This window comes from Plectropomus leopardus, chromosome 19, assembly GCF_008729295.1.
Source record: "Plectropomus leopardus isolate mb chromosome 19, YSFRI_Pleo_2.0, whole genome shotgun sequence".
NCBI lineage: Eukaryota > Metazoa > Chordata > Actinopteri > Perciformes > Serranidae > Plectropomus > Plectropomus leopardus.
In genome coordinates this window covers 27,821,541-27,844,130 of record NC_056481.1, presented here as the reverse complement: position 1 = coordinate 27,844,130, position 22,590 = coordinate 27,821,541, and the positions used below count along the sequence as shown (strand labels likewise).

The following is a 22,590-nucleotide window of genomic DNA, read 5'->3' as shown; positions in this document are numbered from 1 at the left end:
ATTTGATAGAACAGAATGTACGAGTGAAAGGGGGAGAGAGAGGGAACAACATGCAGCAATGGGCTGAGGCCGGAGTCCAACCCATGACTGCTGCAGCAAGAAGTCACTAAGCCGCCAACACCCCAGGTCTCTAACATATTATCCTTTTAGTGGAACAGTTTGCTGAGATGTCCAAAAGGGCAAGAAACATGAGAAGTCAGGCAGCTGTTACTGTTGGCTATGGCCAGTTTCACCTTTTAACCCCCATTCCTCTCGTTTCCCATTCCTTAAAGGAATACATCACCCGCAGAATGACCATTATATCACCTACTCATGACATGCTACCTTGAATTTGGAAAGCAAGCTTTGTTTTTCTTACATGCCTCTATGGTGAACAAAGAATGAAACAGTTTAAGTTTAAGTAAATGGGGTCCACATTTAACAACAGCAAAACTAAATAAAAATGTCTGTTTACAAACTCTTAGACAACTCCAACTTTCAAAGATTGTAAAGAGATTTTGAATAGTTGCTGTTTGCTGTTGTTAAACGTGGTCCCCAATGAATTCTAGTCATGAAGAAAGTTCACTTGGTTTTTTTTTTTTGGATTGTCTGTTCACTGTGGAGACATGCTGTAAAAACAAAGTTCTCTTAACCAATTCATGGTAAAACAGTGATATACAAATGGTCATCTAACAATTTCCTTTAATACTACCTGGCCTAAGATTTTCTGTGTGATGATTGGATTAAATTGACTAAGTTGGTAATATGCAACATATTAGCACAAAACTGAAATAATGAGTTTTGGTTTGTATGATGACACAACTGCAGGGTTTTTCTTCAAAGCACATTTTCTGTGTTTTTTGACTCAATAGACTTTGTGTTCTTAAATGTCAGCAATAAAGTTGGTGAGCACAACATTATCACTGATTTAGATGAGGGCTAAAAGTACAACAACAAAAAAACAACATGATTTCCCTTAACTTATCAACACATTTCTTGTGGAAAAAGCACATGATTCCTCTTAAAGACACCATGCTGTATTGGTGAAGTGAATGCAGGCAGTAGTATTTTGTTTGTAGTGTCAGTGGGAACATATTTGTGTGTGCATGCCAGTATTTTATCTGCACATGCTGATCTTAGATCAGGAGCTGAGGGTAACTTCAGACCTGAAGGCTTTGTCATAGTTCACTTTCTATCTAGTCAGCACTGCATTAATTCAAGCAAGCGTGGCTGAAACAGAAGAGATGGCGCAGTATGAAGACAAGTTCTAGAAACCTTTGTCAGCCCTCATGGCAACTTGATGTGGTTCTATGAGTACAAAGTAGGTGGACAGTCAATGTCTTTCACAGAGAACCTATGAGCCTATTCAGTAATGGTAAAAAAAACTGGATTAAGTATTGGTCTTGTTACCAATGTCGCTTTGAAAAAACATCAATATAAAGAAAGCAATCTCAGCAGTGCACACTCACTCTCGCTAGTTTTCTCTCTCATCCTCTCAGAGAAGTAGTGGTTGTTGTTCATGGTGATGTAGTGTAGTGTTTTAGCAAGGTTTCCTCCTCAGAACATGGTGCACCTCTTTCCCCTCTTCTTCACAGGCGGAGGGCAGAGCACGGCTCGGATGGCCTCGTCGAATACTGTCTTCAAGCCTCGCTGGGTCAGCGCAGAGCACTCCAGGTACTTTACAGCCCCTGAGAGAGAAGGAAGGCATTATGGGTTATAAACAGATAGGACATTAACTTGAGAGCCTCAGTTTTCTTTAACTCTTTAAAGCCTGGATGGAAGTCAGTTTTCTTATACAACATTCAGACCGCTTTTGCAAGTATTTAAACCTTTCAATGGGATTTCTTTAAAAAAACATGGAGAAAAGGCAATAAGCTACTTGGTTGGAAAGTCCTGCTAATTAAAAAAAAAAACTCAGCTTAAAAAAAATAGAAAATTATTTCAGAAATTTTATTATTTCAACTTGATTTTAGCACTTATTTCAGGTCTTATTCTGTTTTTGCTCTGTTACTTTTCTTTTATTTTTTGCTAATTTCGGCTATTTTATTTTTTCCAACTTTAAACAAATTTCTTGCAAATTTTTGGGTCATTTCTTGTTAAGTTTAGAATTGCCTTCTTTCCCTGTTTTTGAAAGAAATCAGGCCAGTTTGCTCGAGTTTCAGAGGGTTAAATGAATTTTCGTTTAACACCGTTGCGTTTAAAACCTCCGCCTCCCACACCTTTCTGTGTGTAGGTAGTGCAACATTATAACAAATGACATTGTCATTATCTAACGGAGAACAAAAAGCATAGAAACTTGTGTTTCATCCAAAACATTAATTTCCACCTATCATTTGATCAAACAAGTTATCACATAAAAAAAAGCATTGCTTCATTAACAGGCCACTGGCTGTGGTCTGCCCCATCGACTGTATATAAAGATGGACAACATAACAGTTCCACCAAAGTGTAACATTTTAATCTGGATTGCCTCCTGCTGTCTGATTGCAGTATAGGTCATAAAGCCCACCTCCACGTACGTGAATGGGACATAGGCCAAACTAAAGTACACGCAAAATACATTTTTCCCAAAGATTGTTTCTGTCACTAAAGCTAGTTCTCATTACCCTGATGTTTGTTCAAGTGCTTGTTTTTATGATGAGTTAAGTTTTAATGAGTTATTTGATTCTACAAAAAGGGGATTTTCCACCATGATTGACAGGTGTGACAGCCAATCCATGCATTCATATTCAATTAGTCTGCTTGTGATTGGTTGGACGGGTGTTTCGGCAGGAAATCCCCACCAACTGATATGGCTACTGACCAGACTTCAGTCCCAAATGACTTCACCAGCGCAAGATAGAAACGCCCTTATCCTGGATATTCTAGCCTAACATAAGCATAGCGGGGGTAAGTGGGGGCGCTTCTTCCATCTTTATATACAGTTTATGGTCTTCATGTCGAGCGCTTCATGTCGAGCGCTAACAAGTTTAGCACCTATGACTGCTGGACTGGCCTTTAGTTAAATTTGGTTGAACAAATTCGTAATGGCAATGTAATGTTAGCTAGCTAGCCAATGAGCTACGAAGACATCAGCATATTACCAGTTTAAGAAAAGAGGATCTAAAAAAAACAAAAAACACAAAAAAACAGTGGCATATGAGATCCAGGTCAAGAAACTCAGGGTGGTTTACAAAGCATATAAGCCCTTTAATTCACTGGGGGTAAAAACAACTTTGGTGTATTTTTTATGTTTCTAGGATCTTGGTATATACAGTATAAGACCTCCACTGTTAGTAGAAGCAAGATGGGACTTAATCTCTATCAGCAAATTTATTAAGAACATGAGTAGTATCTTGAATGTAGTATGGTAGATAAGATACAAAAGGTTTACTGAAAAAGTCTGTTTTAAGATAACTTCTGTCAAGGATCAATTTCCAGATATTTTTGGTCTGCCTGGAGGATTATCAAGACCTTTATGCACTTTTGGTAGCATGTAGAAACATGGCGTTGTGGACTTGGGGAGAACATAAAGTTATATTCTGCTTCGCTGATTCAGGAGTTTTCTTTAGCTTCTCTTAGCATGTAGTTTAATTTACTTTTCATCTCTTCCACGGGGTTACCTTGCAGTTTTTTGTGGTACATGTCATTATCAAGCTGACGATGTGCCTCAGTTTAATATTTTGTTTTTTGCGACACCACAACAGAATCTCCTTTGTTAGCACTCTTTATCACAATGTCCTTAAATTAAGAGGACAAGATCTACTACAACGAAATCAAAAGGACCCAGAGGAACAGCAAACATTACGTTATTGTGACAACACCAGAGCAAATAAAATAAAGCTAATTATCAAAAATAATTGGGTAATCACAGAAAGTGATCCACTCCTGAGAGAGGTGTTTCCATCCACACCAGCTGTGAGTTTTAGTAGAGCGCCTACAATGGAAGATGAGCTGGTCCACAGCTATCTGCCCGGAGACATAAAAAGCACCTGGCTCCATTATAAACCACGTTTTTTTCAAATGTAGGAGATGTGATCATTGTGACACCATACAGCAAATTATGAAATTATATCAAATTATATAAATTATAAGGATATCCATTCCAGGAAGTTGTGGTCAGGCTGATATGATACTCACTGAGCCGCCTACTGGCAACAGGAAGTACGCCTCGTACCACAACTATTCTTTGATTATCCTGTAATCTACATGTTTTGGTCTACAAATAATATAGACCAAAATGGCGTAGATTTTGTGTGTCCAAAGGAAGTAATTCACAATGTAAAATATCTCACTCAAGGCTCCACACTCTCTGCATACTTTTCAGACTTTCACTGAAATGGAAGATTGCGTCACTCAGAGTCCCGCCAGTAGCCTCGACTTGCGTAGGGGTGTGAGGGCCCGTTCATCGCTGCTTGCAGCTTTATTATTATTATTATTTTTCTCTCAAATGAATTGCCTTTCTGAGGGCTTTAACATATTCAAAAAGTCATGAAACTTTGCAGACTTATCAGGTCTGGTGGAAATTTTAATATTTTAATGGTCTCATGTGGGTGGGAGGAAATGTATCAGTGGCACCCCATACTGATTTTCAACGAAGCAGCCCCCGCAGCACGTTTTACCTAGAGCTGTGAAACTTTGGAGCAACACCCCAATACATACAGAAAAGTCTCTTGGGGCCATACCGTAAAACCAACAGGAAGTCGGCCATTTTGATTTGAAGTTGTAATTTTGCTGTATTTTTGGCCATTTTCAGGGGGCATCATTTTTAGAACGTGTCCTAGAGCTTTCATCAGACTTTAAATGTTATGGCTACCTTTATAAGACCTTTGACAGGAAAATGTCAAAACTCAAGTTGTGAGTTTTAATCAAACCGTGTGATCTGTATGAGGCATCAAATCTGCATGTTCTGCTATGAACTTGGAAGTAAACAGGAAGTGGTATGTAACTCTGCTGTAAATGGTCCAATATGATCCAAACTTCACGTTTGATAGGAGTCCTGCCCTGAACACATCTATATGACAATGTTAAGTGATAATGAGAGCGCCACCTATTAGCACAAGAAAGGCTTAAAAGTTTTACACTAAGACTTTATATCTGGTGACAAAAACTTTAAGACCTTAATGATGCCTCCCTCTGAAGTATAGGTTTTCCATGAACACCGTCACTGTGAGGCCCAGTGGTTGCTGCCAAACAGGAATTTGTTGTAACTTCACTTTGCATAGACTGATTGGCCCCAGATTTCACAGTTGTGGCCAGGCTGCAGCCCTGCACAAACGTCATTGAACTATGATACTCACTGTGCTACCTGCTGGCAATAGGAAGTAAGCCTGGTAACACAACTATTCTTTGATTTACATGAAATTTACATGGTTTGGTCTACAAATTATTTAGAAGTATAAGTTTTCCATGAACACTGCTGCCATGGAGACCCAGTGGTCGCTGCCAAAAAGGAAGTTTTTTTTAACTTCACTTTGCATCAACTGATTGGCTCCAAATTTCACAGTTGTGATCAGACTGCAGTCTTGAACACATCAACTTGTCATTGCTCACTACTACATACATACTACATACTCACTGCGCAACCTACTCCCAACAGGAAGTATGGCCTTCACACAATTATCCTTTCATTGACATTAAATTTACATGGTTTAGTAAAATGTAGACCAACATGATGTGAGGAACTACACCATGTGAAATGTCTCACACAAGGGTCCAAACTCTTTGTGCGCATTTTCCAACTTTCGCTTAAATTAAAGATTGCTCCAACTGGAGTTACGCCAGTAACCCCGACTTTTCCCTATCTAAATCATCTAATTTCTTTCAATTTCCAGGATGTTTTTTTCTTTTCCCAAGTTAATCATTGCCTTTTTCCCATGTTTTTAAAAGAAACTGCACCAATTTGCTCCGAGTTCAGAGTTTTAAATACTTGTTAAAGGCGTTTGAATGCAGCACAAGAAAAGTGATGTCATCCAGATTCCCAAGGGATAAATGTCTGTATATTTTGTTACATCTTTATCATCTCTTTGTACTATGTTACACTTTCAACATTAAAAACAAACTAAGAAAAAGAAAGGAATTGAGTTGTGCACGTGGTGCACACAGCCTCACCGATCTCTCTTGCCATGGCCAGGCCCTGTGGGTAGGTGATGGGGGACAGCTTCTTGTCTCGCAGTCTCTCAATGGTGTCCTTGTCATCTCGCAGATCCAGCTTGGTGCCAACCAGGATGATGGGTGTGTTGGGGCAGTGGTGTCTCACCTCAGGGTACCACTAAGGCACCACATACATAAGCACACATGTACAGTTGCATATGGACAAAGTCAGTGAGAGAGGAAAAAGAGAGCAGTTAGCAGATACAGAGGCAGAGCGGCCAGCGCCTTCCCACTGTCACATTCAACACACTCTGTCAGCTATTTTCATAGATCTGTCTGAATGGAAGCATAGTTGTATGAACACAAAAACATCTTGAGGAAAAGCAGCCTCCAATCACATGACATGATAAGAGAATGCCTTTAGACCAGGAGTATACACACTCTGCAGAGGGAGGCTGGACCTTCAGGGGAGTGTGATTTCATATGAGAGCATCTCATGACGCTCAACAGACCAAACCACAGCCAGTCGTCACGCTCCCCCTGCAGAGTGTTCACTCGTTCAGACCTGGCCTTGCAACATGTCTCAGTACTACCTCCCACAGAGGTACGAGTCCAAGTCCAGACTGTTCTAAGGCCGGGTCTGAACAGGTGGGGCAGCAGTGTGAGAAGCCAGGTGGAGCCATAGATGTGCCTCCTTGTGGTCAGACTCGGCGTGGAGGGGGACAAAGGGAGGGGGCGGGTGGTCAGTCAGCGTACTGACCTTAGCTCGGACGTTCTCAAAGGAGGCCGGACTGACCAGGGAGAAGCATATCAAGAACACATCCTGGGAGAGAACCAGAGAGACAGCTAGTTGAGAGGGAGATCTGTGTGTGTGTGTGTGTGTGTAGCCAAGAAACACACTTCTTTATTGGACTGGTGGACTGTTGCTGTCTGAGTAATTGTTAGTCACTAGTCAACTAGTACCTCAGCATGTTGCTGCCATTAACACAAATGTATATATACATGTATATATATACATATACATATACATATATATATATATACATATATATATATATAGATATCTTATCTACCCTTTTCTGATCAAACAAAGAAATACTGCTTTGTAATTTGACTGTAATTTTTGTGACATCAAATTCTTTTTTTTAAATTGTAATTTAGATTATTTAGATCGAGTGGAATCGAATTCAATCGAATTGAATAGAATAGATCTTTATTCTCCACCAGGGTGGAGACCTATCCTTGGAAAGAAACCTGAAACCTCCAGTGCAGAGCGGACTTGTGGGGACAGAGAGCAGTTCATGTTAGCCTGTTGAAAGTTTGATAGCAGGCATGGTGGAGTGTGCAGTTTTTGGATGTAACTACATACCAGAAACACCGTTGCAGCAGATATCATTGTATGTTTAACAACCACTGATGCTCTGTGAGCCGCTGCCAGTTAGCCTACTACTATGATACTCAACTTATGGCCCATTGCAGTCCAAGCTAAGCCCTTATGTCCTAAAATCCTAGAAATATCCTCAAATCTAAGAATCATCCTTAAATCCAAGAAACATCCCAAAATCCAAGAAATGTCCTAAAATCTGAGAAATGTCCTAAAATCCTTGAAGCGCCCTAAAGTCCTAGAAATATCCATCAGAGGAATGCATAACAATCCTAGAACCATCGTAGAAATGTCCTACAATCCTAAAAAAACGTCCTAAAATCCCAGGAACATCCTAAAATGTTCTAAATGTTCTGATGTCCTCCTAGAAATGTTCTAAATTCCTAGAAATGTCCACAAATAACAAACAAATAAAAGATGCCAACTGCACTTACCATTCAGATACATCTGCACATAATCTATTTTGGTGCACAACAGACTCGTAATCTGTCTCTGGTTCTGACTGTGGCTCAATCTCTCATGTGTCCTCTATCGACAGTCATCACGATGCACATTGCTCTTTTAACCGTTTACCGCGAGCCAGCAGCGTTTAAGAAAGCGGAAAGAAAAACCTAGTAGTAGGTAGTAGTTAACTGTGAGAAAAGCATGTTAAACAAAATATTTGAATTAGTGTAAGTATTTCAAATGTGTCTTAAGGGAGACTTTAAATTGTAACTAGGCGAAGTTTGGACTGATGGTGGATAATCAAAGGTTTTAACCAACAGAGAGCAGAGCAGCAGCAGCAGCAGTGTTTCGCTCTTGCAGTGTTGCATACCTGCTGCTTTAGATTCTTCAGACAGAGTTCAGTGTGTGTGTGTGTGTGCGTGTGTGTGCGTGTGTGTGTGTGTGTGTGTGTGTGTGTGTGTGTGTGTGTGGTTGGGAGGAAGATGTTAGAGTACCGTCTGTGGGTAAGACAGTGGTCTGAGCCTATCGTAGTCCTCCTGTCCCGCTGTGTCCCACAGGCCCAGATTCACTGGTTTTCCATCCACCATAACATTGGCAGAGTAGTTGTCAAAGCTGCAGGGAGGCAGATATTACACCAAGTCAAATACAGTTAACAAAGAGAGCGCATACACCTCGCCGATTAAGCTACAGACCTAACCTTGCTCCATAGCATTTTGTGCAGTTAACTGTTTATATCTGGATGGCACATTTCTTTTATGAAGGTTTGTTTAAAATGAAATCCTTGTATTTTTCAACATGTGTTTTATATTTAATTATTATACTAATATTTGTTTGTGTACCTTATGACTTATTGATAATATAACTGGCTATACATTGCCACCAGTTATAGTTCAGTATTTTAGGAAATACACTTAGATGCTTTATTGCTGAAATTTCAAAGTAGTCCCGCAAGGTTGTTGTGTTGTATTAAACCTAAAAAGACCCTCTGTGGTCAAAACGTCTGACACAGTGAGATCATTAAACCTTAGTGTGCTGTCATCAGGGTTTCCACACATTTTCAAGGACAACATTTCAAAACTTTTCCATGACTATTCATGGACCCATTAAGCTGTTTTTGTCCTTGCCAAGCTTGCCTGGCATTTTGTAAACATGTCAGATTCAAATTCTATGCAAACATAATTTCAGCTAGCTGGGAGAAATGGAATTCAAGAGGAAAATGAAGAAATGTACGTCATAGTAAAAAAAAAAAAAAAAAGTTTTACATCAATGGTTATTAGAGCAATGTAACATCGACAGCTTTAGAAAATAAGCTCATGTGACATTATGTGGAAGGTTATCCATTACTGACTAAGATGACTGTATTTCATTACACACCACACATTTTCAAGACTTTTTCAAAACTTTCAATAATTTTACTAATTCCATTACTGGAAAATGTGACTGTGAAATTCATGTGAAACCATGGGAATCCTTTATATCAGCAACTATTGCACTGCTTTGATTGCAACTGTTTAATTATGGCATGCTATGGTTTGTTATTTCTGGAGAACTTAACATCTCTATGGATAACATATCGTTGCAATGGATAACAGACTAGTTGGTATGGATAACAGACAGATGCTATGGATAACATACTGTTGCTATGGATAACATATTGTTGCTATAGATAACATTTCATATCTATGGATAACAGACAGTTGCTCTGGGCACAGTTCTAATCATAAAAGCTTATTGGAAACATTAAAATCTGTTTTAAATCAATGAAATCACTTTGCATCACGTTCCAGCATTACTTTTTTTTCGATACACTTGTTGTACATTATCCCTTACATACTGACCCTTTATTTCATCTTGGAACACAGCTTTTGTCCCTGTTTACTTCCTGTCAGCAGTAAACCTTTTAGGCTCTTATACATGCCACATTATTTGTGCCCTTAAATTTATTGTTTTAAAAGTAGATGCGTGGCGGGAATGCTCAAAAGCCAGACTGCAGCTGCTGCGACACGCAAGCGCTCTCTGGAGCGCCTGTTGTTCAGGGTACAGCACCCTGAGATTTATGCTGCATTCACACTTAGAGAAACAATTCATGTTCAGTGGAAGCTGTTGACATGATGATACAAACTGATGTGTCGCTGTTGCGAGGCATGACACACTACAAATTAAAGTTGAGCTGTATTCAACGTTTTTCAGCTCTCCAATGAAGCGTCTACCAATCATACAGTGCCGTGGCACTGTGTTATTCAGCTTACTTAGCTGACACAGTGCTAGCTTTATGTGAACTGCGGCACACACAGGGATGCAACAGGGCAGCAAAATGAGATGTTAAAATGAAGCTCAGACACTGATCATGAGCACAGATATTACCAAATTTGACATTTTGGATGACATTTATTCAAGGTGCTTTGTAGCAGGTAGCAGACACACTCACACCCATGTTAGCAAAACTGCATTAACGAGTGCCCGAGCAACACTTCAACAGCAACTCAACAATAATGCAGCTGGGCACACACTTTCTGTGTCACTTGTAGCGTGAACGCAGCGAAGTTTAACGTTTGGAACAGAGCAGAGTGCAATGCATGTCATGTTAAATGAACAAACCAATCACAGCCGGCAGAAATCTTTCCCTTCTGCCATAAATATCAGTCTGTGGTAAATATGGAGAAGATATTGATCATTTTAGCACAGGACTACCCAGAGCTTTACATCTCTCCTACAGACTATATTTTAGGGCCAATACACATTGAAGAAGAATCAGCTCTGCACACAGGATTTCTGGAAAGTAGGCTATGATGTGGTGTTGGTTATGGTTGCTTAGCAACCTCAGATGCATCCTGCCTCCGTGCTCTTGAAAGTTGGCACAGTGGACACAGGAGTAGCACCCAACACCCGACCAGGCGTTTTCCAGGGTGTTAAAGACGTGGCATTTGTTTGGGCCATTACAAAATCTTGTCAGCAACTGTACTGACAAACATCCCAACAGGAAACACAGCAGGACTTATTTAGAATCTGCACATTGTCATATCTGAAAAGGTCTATTTGTTGGTAAAGTACATTTTCTGGTAAATCAATTGAAAATATGTCTAAACAGCTTGACAAAAGAAATCTTTACCCTTTAGGGCCTGCTTTAATATTACACACACTATCAGTATCAATGCACACAAAATCGGCTTTTCAAAGTCAAGCTTTGAAAAAGTATTATATATTAATATCATTTTCTACTTTCATTGAGTTTATTTTTTACCCAACATCAGTCCTAATCATAAATATTGAATATTCATTCATTTTCAGAATTTTAACTCTGTTAAAAATGCCATGTTTTTGTCATAATGCCACTATGTCTTTAGATGAAAAAAAAACACAGAAAATGAATTATTTTCAATTTAAAACATGCAAAGTACATTATTTTGATGATCACAGTCTGGGATATGTCAATCATTAGCAGCAACATTGATTGTGAAAGTGCACCTAGTAGAAATAGAACATATTTTCTCCATATGCCAAATATGGTAAAAAAATTATGTCATCAGGTGGAAAATCAGAAAAATTCCAAGGCAAAAGCCCAGAATGACACCCAGAAATACAATGCATGTTGATGTAAAATGTCAGTTTGAATGGGTTTCAGTGGAGCATTTTTTTACCATAACAGTCTGAATGTAACAATTTAGTTTCCATGATGTATTTTAGAGTTATTGTAGGAGCTGAGCTGGAAATTCACTGATTAAACAAAAATACACAGTCTTGCCAAAATTTATACCATATGCATGAACACCAAAATGATCAAAAAATGAAACGGTTAATAAAGGTTATCTTGTGGTCATCATCAGCAGATATTTGTTAAATAAGTTCTCATGGGGTTGGCTCAGTTCTTGTCATGTGACTTATATATGGGACTTTAGACGAGTGATGAAAGGTGGTCTGGTCATATATATTTTATGTTTAATGACATAGTAAGTAGCTCATGGTAATTCTCATAGTATATCAAAGGCAACTGGATTTGCTTAAGTTTCTTGAAGACATTTCACCTCAGATCCAAGAGGCTTCTTCAATTCTAACACACCGCGGATAACCTTTGTTGTTACAAAGCAGATTTTTTAGCCTGTTTATATGAATTTTTTGGCAAAGTCTGGATCAATATATACTAGGTCTGTGGTCTGCACAAAGTTTCTGGTGTGCACATCCCCTGAAGTCTGCGTGTAGCTGAGGTGCACATACAGTATCCCCAAGTATGGACTAGTTTATAACAATTTAGCTGATAAAAACCATAAAATTCAGATGAAATTCATGGAAAAAGCCAGCAGGTCAACCTTAAGACAATTCTGGGGCTTCTTTGTCTGTCAAACTACTTTTTCTACAGTCAAGAATGATCTTTTTAGCTCAGTGCTAAAATAGCCAGTCAGGAAAGGCTGTTTTTGGCTAATCTATCAAATTGAATACCTGACAAACCAAAATGTTGATGCACAAATCATATCACCATAAATCAGTCCTGAACAGTGATACAATATTACTAATATAATTTAATTTATCCAGAGATATTAAATTAAACACAGTATAAATGCAATTAATGCATACTGTCTCATCTATCGTCATACTGCTTGACCCTAAATTTTATTTAATAACATGAAACTACTGCTTTCATCAGAGCAGTGTGTGTGCATGTGCAGTGTGTTACTCACACAGTGGGGATGTATTCACCAGGGAAGGCATTGGTGGTGTAGCTGATCAGCAGACAGGTCTTACCCACAGCCCTGAGGAAAGGGACAACAGAGGACACATGAGTACAAATGTAGGATACAGCTCTGCTCACTCACATGTACAAAAACTAACCGTGTGTAGACTGTGTGTGAGTGTGAGTGTGTGTGTGTGTGTGTGTGTGTGTGTGTGTGTGTGTGCAGGACTAAATGTGTATGCATGAGTGTAAAGGCTGCCTGCTTCTCCCTTTTGCTGTGCCACACAGACACTGGCCTACATTCATGTTGCCTGAGGGACACAGTAGCCCCCTATCATAACCCCCCACACATACATATACACACACACACACACACACACACACACACACACACACACACTCACTCACTTGCACAACCTCACTCTGCCGCTCACATACAGTACACATAACAGCCCCTCCCCTCCTACGCTGGAGTGCACTGACACACGGCGTAGGATGCCCCACAGATTGGTGGCGGCGTGGAATGGGTATTGGCTGTGTGCTCATGCATGAAGTCATGAGCAATTTTGTGTGCATGTCTCCACAGACACAGCAAATGGTGGTGACACACAGTGCCAATATGTGTGACGGTACCATGAGACTGGTTTGAGGTCAGTAAGTTTCTCTGGTTGGGATGTAGGGCAGGACAGACTGGGATATAAAGAGACAGCAGGACAACAAGACATTATGTCTAATGAATGGGTAGGGACTTAGTATGTCACTTTTATAAAGTTGGGGGACTGATGAAAGACAGATTTTTAAAAAGGATGGACTGCAGAGACAGAGATGTCCTGACCTGCAGTTCCAATGTTGAGGCAAGCCTCAGAAACAGTGGATCCTACACTTCCCACAATGCAACTTGATTTTGTGTATTCTTTTACCCTTTGAAACTTGGGAAAAGTGGCTTGATTTCTTTCAAAAACAGGAGTAAAATGCAATGAGCTCCCAAGAAGAAATGATCCACAAATTAGCACAAAATTTGTGAATAGTTATAAAAATACCTGGAAATAAAAAAAAAAAAAAAGAAGGAAATGACCTGAGAGAAGTGCTTAAAAGTAATAATAATTCTGAAGCACAATTTGTAATTATGATACTGCTAAAGATAGTTTTCTGGACATTTTTCGGTAGCTGTTTTTTGGGGGAAAAAATCATTTTTTAAATTTACACAAATCTTGCAATTTGTGGGGACTTTCTTGCCAGGTTGCTCATTGCCTTTTTTCCCTATTTTTCTGAAGAAGAAATCAAACCAATGTGTTTGGATTAAAGGGTTTTAACACGAGTGAAAGTTGTCTTAATGCAGCACAAGAAAAAGTGACGTCGATCCAAGCTTCAAGGGGTTAAAATGTGTTCAGACTAAATTAAATGTTCACTTCAAAAATGGCGCAAAGTTCCATGTATTTATGCAAACTCATGGGTCAGTTAATTCCTATAAGGAATGTTTGACCTTTGATGTGTTAGCAAACTCCTCTTACCATTTGGTCATTTCAGTCTCCAGTATATGAAAATAACTGGTCTTTTGTGGCAGATTTTTTGAGATGCTACAGGTTTTTGGAGATGCTACAGGTTTAGGCTACAACTGTTAAAAGTTTGACGTCATGTTTAGCTAGCTAGGATTGGTAGCGTGCTAGCTGTGTAACATCGGCTCTAGAGAACATTTTTAACAAATTATTTTACAAGACTGGGTACACAGAGAGGTGGGTGAAGTATTCAGAGTGGCTCAAGTATACCTTTACTTAGGTTAAAGTACTAAATCTACACTGTATAAATACTCTGGTACAAGTAAAAGTCCTGGATTATAAATTTTACCTAAGTGAAAGTAACCACACATAATCAGGAACATGTACTTAAAGAATTAAAAATAAAAGTACCCAATCCAAGAAAATCAAACTTAAAAATAAAATTAAATTGAATTTAAAAACAAACTCAACAATATTGAAAATAAAATGGCGTGAAAAGAACAGATTTAAGTAAAGAAATACACCCTAAAAGCTGAAATTTATTAAAAAATAAAATACAAAAATCCCAGAATACAAAATTATTTAAGAAAAAAAACCCCACATAACTTTATAAAATAAAACATGTTTATCAAAACAATTATTTTTCTGTCATACATTGACTAATCAACTAATCATTGCAGCTGTACTTGCACAAACTGTTTGATTTATAACAAAACATAATATTTCATAAACTCTTATATTATTTAGGTAAAAATCTTAACCTGTCAAGTAGCTAAAGTGTTCAAATATGTGGAGTCAAGTAAAACATTGAATATTTCCCTGTGAAATGTAAAAATATTAAGTGACATAAAAAAATACTCAAGTAAAGTACAACTACCTCAAATTAGTAAAAGTAAATGTATTCAGTTAGATTCCACCACACCTGGCATGCCAGACTCATCACTTATTTGTTGCCGTGCATTATTGGTCTGTTTTTGTCTCTGTGCTGCTCCATGTATATATTCCACAAGACTGGATGTCAAAACACATAAAAATGTTACTTTTCTGCAGCTTCTGCAGTGATGTTTCTATCCATCTGTAGAGATACAAGTCCTTGTACTGAAGACCAGGAGCATCATCCATGCACTAAATGATAGTATGGACTCTATACAAAACTGTGCAGAAACCATGGAAATGAGGTGCAAAATTTTCTTTTTTTTCTTTTTTTTTTTCTTTTAATGATCTTCTCAGTTTCAGCACAGAAATACAGCAGTCTGATCTTGTAACAGCATTATAGGTTTATGTTATGCCCATCAGTCTGAATCATTTCAACATTATTTGTGAGAAATCTTGTTCCATCAGTTTCTCACAGTAGTTGGCTTTACTTCCTACAATTCCCGGCGCCTCTGTTGCTGTTGCTATGGAGAAGGCACAAATGAGAGCTCAAAGAAAAACACTAGGCCTTTGCAGGTGGGACCAGAACACTGACATACAGTTGCAGATTTCATCCAAACCATCCATGGATGCAGACTTAACAATATCATCCTCTGAAAAGCACAATCTGCTTGTTGTTCGCTGGGAAAAAAAAAGAATTTTAAACTCTGGAATGTGATGTTTCTTACGGAAACATACCATGAGAGTCACGGCTAGTGCCCTCTCCACTTGCATTTTTAGTTCCACAGACTTGTAACTTTGACATGTTTATCAAAGGCAGGAGGACGAGGAAACAGCTGCACGGACAGAGGTCTGTGAAAATTTTACAGTGGTTCATTTTTTTAATATATCTCTTACTTTTTCAGTCTCTCTTTCAAACTCGCTGCAGACTGTTATGGAATGATGTTTTAGTGCTGCTTAGATGGAGACTGACGGTATTTTTTGTTATCGTGTCATTGCATCTAGATGGTCAAGGGGCTAAAATTAGCACTTTCATCCAGATGTTGTGTTTCCATCAATGCGGTAAGAGCTGATAAATCTCTAGCTATTGAGCTACTGAGGCACAGACTGGAGAACACTGACTTTAGCCAGTAAACTGTTGGGGATTAAATTGCCAAATATATCGAAAGTCTTTATCGAGACAGAGTCATGAACAAGCCAAACATCACCGTGGCTGATGACAGGCAGCCACTGGCCTCCTCACTGAACCTGCTCCCATCTGGATGACACTATAGAGTGGTAAAGGGATGACGCATTTTTGTAGGCCACCAGGAAGTTAGCATCGCACTGGTTCCCTCGTCAAAAACCTTATGGGATTTTTGAATGGGATTTTCGATTATTGACAAAAGTAAGCTCTGTGACAAACACGAGTTTATGAGACTTACACATTTTGTTCAGCATGATAATCTTCACAGATGAACACCACTTTTGTGTGTTTTGAAGCGTAAATGAACTCTCCAAAAGCAAAAAGCTCTTGTTAGGCTATATACGAACTACATGGTGGTTGCAGGACTTAAATGTCACAACTACAAACACTGTAAAAACACATTAAAACACAATCAAAAAATATTATAAACAGGTAAATCTAAAAGTTCGAGTGTGACTGACATAAAGGCGGGTGAGTGGGTTTAATATATAGGGCTGCAACAACGAATCTCTTAAATCGATTATAATCTATTATAATTGATTATTAAATATGTTGGCAACGAATAAAATTATTGATTCGTTGTGTCACACGATTATTACTGACGAATTCTCTAGCAGTGCTTGTCAGGCGCGTCTTAGCTGCGTATCAGCTGCAGCACATCTGCGAACAGAGATCTAGAGACAGTGGCTCGCCGATTTTTGTACGCACGACACGTGCATTTGACAGCACAAATAGACAGTGAAGATGGTTTTTTGATGACTTCCCTACTTCTCTTTCAAAACAAAAGCCCTCTGACAGCATCTCTGTGGACAGAATCCCATCAGTTGCTGATACATGGCATTTTATTTTGTAACATTTACAGGATCGTGTTGTTGGCTGTGCGGGAGCTTGCACGACTTCATAAATGAGAGGAATATGTGTTTAGAAATGTGGAAATACAGAACTAATATCTGCGGGCCGGGACGCAGCAGCAACGTTGCAACAACGTTGCATGTGTGAACACCACACGCATGAAACGCAGCAGTTCGGCAAGACTGAAGTCAAACTGAACATACGTTTTTTGTCGAAGTAAGGAAACATAACGGCATGTTGTAAAAACTGTCAGCATTTAGTTTTTGAATTGTTTCATATTTGATTTTGTCGTTATTTATTATTTGCTATTATTTTGACAGCTCAGGGTCATCAAAACAACCCCCTGTTTAAGCAGTGCACTTTTTACACTGTTGTCCATGATCATTTGTTTTTTATGACATTTTACTGAAAACCCATTCAAATGGGTAAAACCCATTCTAAAGGCTAATGGACTTTCACGTTTTAGGACTCATTACTTGACCACTCTATGGCCCCCTGTTTTTATTTTATACAAAAACCAGATTAAAACTGTCCAAACAAATGATAAGTGGTATGTCCAGCTGGTCTAGCAAAATGTCTCCTCTGTCCTGTCCCTTAAAATTCTACTTAAGGTGCAAATGTAAGTGTGTGGTTTGTCTACTGATTGTGGTCACTTGTTAAGTCAATTTATATAGAAATATCAAGTGATTGCTCCTGCAAACCAATTTCCCCTCTGGGACAAATAAAGTATCTATCTATCTGCTGCGCAGTCATTTGACCCAGGTGTGAATGCCGATTATAACCATTACTTTGAAAAGCCAGACGTTAGCAGGTTTGAGCGGGTTTTTTTGTGCAGTGGAAAACAGGCTTTAGGCTGCTTGTTATAAGCTCAGAGGGTTTCGGCTTGATTGGGACATTCACACATTTCCAGAGGCTTCGCTGTTAAAATAAGCTTTAATTTTAACACGTTAGTGTCTGGGCTGGATTAAAATTTAACTTACTGTTAATTTTTTAGTTTTATCTTTTAGTGTTTTATTATCTTAGTTTAGCAGATTTTACTTAGTTATCTTTTATTGTTTTATTAATTTATTATTTTGTTTTTTTACTGAGTCCCTCTTTATGACACATTTTCTAAACTTAAGCATGGATTGTGGGGTTGTGAGGTGGGGTATTCTTTTTTAGGTATTTTTAAAGCCCTGTGTGCTACATTATTTTTGTATGAAAAGTGCTATACAAATAAAGTTTAAATGATTACTTGAACTTTTTTTACGGCACTTAAAAGGCAGCCTGGACCCTAACTTTTTTTAAGTTAAAACAAATAGTTCATTTTTATAGCGTAATAATAATAATAACAACAACAACAACAACAATAATAATACTTGTACAGCACTTCTCTGGACGCAAAGCACCAAAGGATTATGAACTGGATCCATGAATCCAGCAGCACATGAATGTATGGAGAGGCGAGGAAGAGGAGAGAGACTGGAGGAACAGAAAAGAAAGAACTGGAGTTTCGGAGATTAGCCAGAGTCTGAGCTGTAGCACGAACACACACAGATGGTCTCTGCACTGTCAGTGCCTACTTTGCTAGAAAGCTGCAGCTGACATCTGTGCAGTTGGTAGGCCCTTAAAACACAAGACATTTTCACTTGTCATGGTAGGAAAACTAATACTGATACTGTTACTGATATCATTAAGGAGGAGGCAGCATGAACTGCAGGACCCTGAAACTGAAGCAGCTAAATGACTACAAGACATTTGTCTTTTTTATTCTCTCCTGTGCTTTGCACACTGTCCAAACACTGAGCAGGCACAGGCGTGCGCGCACACACATACACACACACATTTAAAAACAAAACAAATGACCTAAAAAGGGCTTAAAATATATAAGAATTTTGTAACATAACTTCAAATATATAATTATGATCATTATAAATAATTTTGATTTTTGTTGAATATCTTACCAATTGTTCTTTTCCCATGTTTTTGAAAGAAATTGCACTGGTTTGAGTTCAAAGGTGAAATACTTGTGAAAGTATGCAGTCTGAATGCAGCAGAAGAAAAATAATGTCGATCCAGATTTCAAAGGGTTAATGATTTTTATATTTTTAGAATTCCCAATGAGCCAGTTCTGCCAATATCATCTGTGACATAGTGAAGTGATCTACTCTGCCACAGAGGAGGATTAAGGTCACAAACTTTTTTTTAAGAGTTCTGAGGTAAATCCTGGAATTCTAAACGAAAATCTTGACAAAAGGTCAAAACCTTTTTTTTTTTTTTTTTTTTTTTTTAAAGGCAGTTTTCTAAAACTGAATTCAAAGACAGTATTGTTTACTTTCAGTATTCTGACTTAAATCCTGAATATATGACTTTGGTCCCAGGCGTAGTCTTGATTATTCTAAGAACTGGGAGTATAGCTCTTTTTTTTTGTCCAGGCCTTCGTCTATATCTAGCAATGGCATCAAGATTTCCAAAGAAAGGTGAGAAAAATCCTGAAAACTGTGAAAATGTGAGCCCACGGTGTGCTGGATGTGATGTGGGTGCAGTAAGAATGCCCCGGTGGGAGCAGAATTAGGGCAGCGGGGCCTGTTTGCCACTGACAGGGCCACAAATTCCTTAGCGTGCATCAGCACTTCAGCCTGCCTCCAGTGGCCTACGAGGCGTGTAGGTGTTCCCGCATCCGCTCCCACCGTCACAAAGAAGCAAAGGCCACGGTGACACCGAACCGAGTGCAACCACAAAGCAACTGAGTGAGGAGATCTACAGGGCATCAGGGAGAACCGGGACCAACCGACGGAGCCCCAGCCCCTTTTCCTATATAGCATCCTCCCATCATCCATCCATCCGTGGACGCTTCACCGTCTCACACAGGAGAGAATGTGCTGCTGTGTGTGAGAGTGTTAGTGTGTGAGCGTGCTCTTACCCGTCGCCCACCACCACACATTTGATCGCCTGCATTTGGACTCGAGCTGGAGGCTTTCAGGAGCCGGCGCTGGTGGTCTGATAGATCCGACGGTGTGCACTGAGGTCTCGGATGAGAGCAGCGGGCCAGTCCGCTCGGCGATGGAGCCGCAGTGAAAGGAGTCGGTGACGAGCAGTGCCGAGCAACTCCGGAAAGGACCGAGTGCTTTTAAAGGGACAGAGCGCGGAACAGAGAATTCATAGCAGAAGAAGAGAGGATTCCCCTCTTCTACTTCCGGCTTCGCTTCTTTTTCTAAACACACTACTAGTAATAGGCCACTACTACCACTAGGCGTCTAATACTACTACTACTATGCTGCTTTTTACTACTACTATTACTACCACTACCACTACTACCACTACTACTACTATTCTTACTAGCCTAGTGTTACTAATAGGCTAATAATAAAAATAATACATCTATTACAATTATTAATACTACTACTAATTTTAAAATAAAAGTACCCAGTCCAGGAAAATTGAAAATAAAATATATTTCATTTCATTTCATAAGAACCTCAAATATATTCAAAAGAAAATAGAAAATGTTTAACTTAACTTAAATGTTTATCAAATACAGTTGCTAATTTCCTTAACTGTTTCAGACATACTTGTATTAACCCGTTGAAAGCTGGATTGACATCAGTTTGCTTGTGCTGCATTAAGACACCTTTCACAAGCTTTTACACCTGAGCAACTGGTTTGATTTCTTTCCAAAAACTAAAAGATGTTAAAAAAAAAACAAAAAAAAAAACAATTCAAAATTATTCAAAACATTTTTCTTCAAAATCCTAAAAACTCAAAATTATCAGAAAATTAAAAAACATCCCCCAAACTAAACAATATTAAAAAATAAAACAGAAATATCCCTTTACTCAAAATTATAAAACCAAAAACAAAAGAAAAAAACACATAACTGAAAATAATTAAAACATGTTTATCAAAAATAAATATAAAATATTTTTTGTCAATTAATTGATTTGATTAATCAACTAATCATTGCAGCTATACTTGTACAAACTGGTAATTTAATTTATAACAAAACATAATATTTTATAAACTCTTTTTTGTTATTTATGCAAAAACATCTAGGTTTAGGGCAACTGTGGCTCAGAGTGGGTACAGCATTGGTGAGTCGTCCTCTAATTAGAAGGATAGGGGTACGATCCCCGGCTCCTCTGGGCAACATGTTGAAGGATCTTTGGGCGAGATACTGAACCCCAAATTGCTTTGAGCTGTGTCATCATCATGTGAATAGTTACTAAGTAGCAGGTGGCACCATGTACAGTAGCCTCGGCCACCAGTGTGTGAATGTGTGCGTGAATGTGACATGTAGTGTGAAAGCACTTTGAGTGGTCAAAAATACTAGAAAGCACTGTACAAGTATGGTCCATTTTATTGTTTAACTAAAGTGTTCAGATAAATGTAGGGAAATAAAAGGTAGAATATTTCAAGTACAGTACTTAAGTAATGTACTTGTTCCATTTCACCGTTGAGTATACATTTTATTTGGGAAAGTAATAGAGTAACTACTGGGGTAACAGTAAAAGCTGACAGAAATATAAAAACTCATCTTAAGTACAGATAACCCCCCCAGACCACCCCAAAAATACTTAAGTACCATAATGAAATATTGTTATTTTGTTACATTACATCACTGATAATGACATGCTCCCACGATGTCTGATAGAATTATGCTGAAGGTTCCTTCATGATTTTCATACGCTTCAAATGGAGGTGACCATCTTGACTGTGAAAGATCTTTGGCTGCCTTTCCAAGACCCAGTGACCTCATACATCCCCACCCCACCAACACACTACACTCTGCATACGGTAACGTTATCTCTTCAGTAATATAATAACTTAAATAACACCTTAAATCATCCAGGCGTTAAGAAAATCCAGAGACATTTATTTCAGAAATGATTACGTTTAACTGATAGAAAATGCACATGCAATCAAAACAAGAGCACACTGGTAAAAACGCATTGGAAACAATAAAATGACAATCATCCATCACATTTCTGACACAATATTAAGACATAAAACAACAATTATATTATAAAAGACCATATCCAGGGTTAAATTAGGCCTTCGTGTGTAAAGACAGCAGAGGTCATTTTGTGAATCTGTTAATTCTCTGCATCTGAGCTGGAGAGCACCTGCTGTCTGGTTTGACAGATACAAATTAAGGCATATTTGAAACAAACCTCATTTTGTGTATAAACACTAACAAAGCTAGAATGAACTGGACTGCAAAAACAGATATAGATGATGATTTACAGTTAATTTAACCCCTTGAAACCTGGTGCGGCATCACTTTTCTTATGCTGCTGTCATATGCCTTTCAAAATTATTTAAACCTTTGAACCTTGAGCAAATTAGTGCGGTTTCTTTAAAAAGAAATGGGGAAAAAGATTATGAGTAACTTGTAAAGAAATGTTCCACAAATTGCAACTAGTAAGTAGATTTACAAAATAAGCTAGAAAAAAGCTTGGGGAAAAAAACATCTTTAGATTTATCATAATTAAATATTTTAAATTACGTTACAAACTTATTTAATTTTTAAGCATTTTTAATTATTTTTTTCTTTTTTTAATCCTTTTTTCTTTTCCCTTCTTCCTAAGGTACAAGGTAGATTTATTTGTCATTTTCTTTAATAAAAAAAAAAGAAATGTATCCCTAAATCCTGCTACAT

General features: G+C 38.4%; 1 protein-coding gene across 1 annotated transcript; it reads right to left on the bottom strand.

Annotated features, from left to right (window-relative positions):
- Positions 1 to 413: 413 nt before the first annotated feature.
- rac3b (Rac family small GTPase 3b) lies at positions 414 to 20,034 on the bottom strand. The gene is made up of 6 exons (XM_042507489.1): positions 19,855 to 20,034; positions 12,553 to 12,624; positions 8,374 to 8,491; positions 6,812 to 6,874; positions 6,070 to 6,229; positions 414 to 1,667 (listed from the first exon to the last, which is right to left on the bottom strand). The coding sequence occupies exons 1-6, from the start codon at positions 19,887 to 19,889 to the stop codon at positions 1,537 to 1,539; spliced, it is 579 nt and encodes a 192-aa protein (XP_042363423.1). The 5' UTR covers positions 19,890 to 20,034; the 3' UTR covers positions 414 to 1,536.
- Positions 20,035 to 22,590: the final 2,556 nt, after the last annotated feature.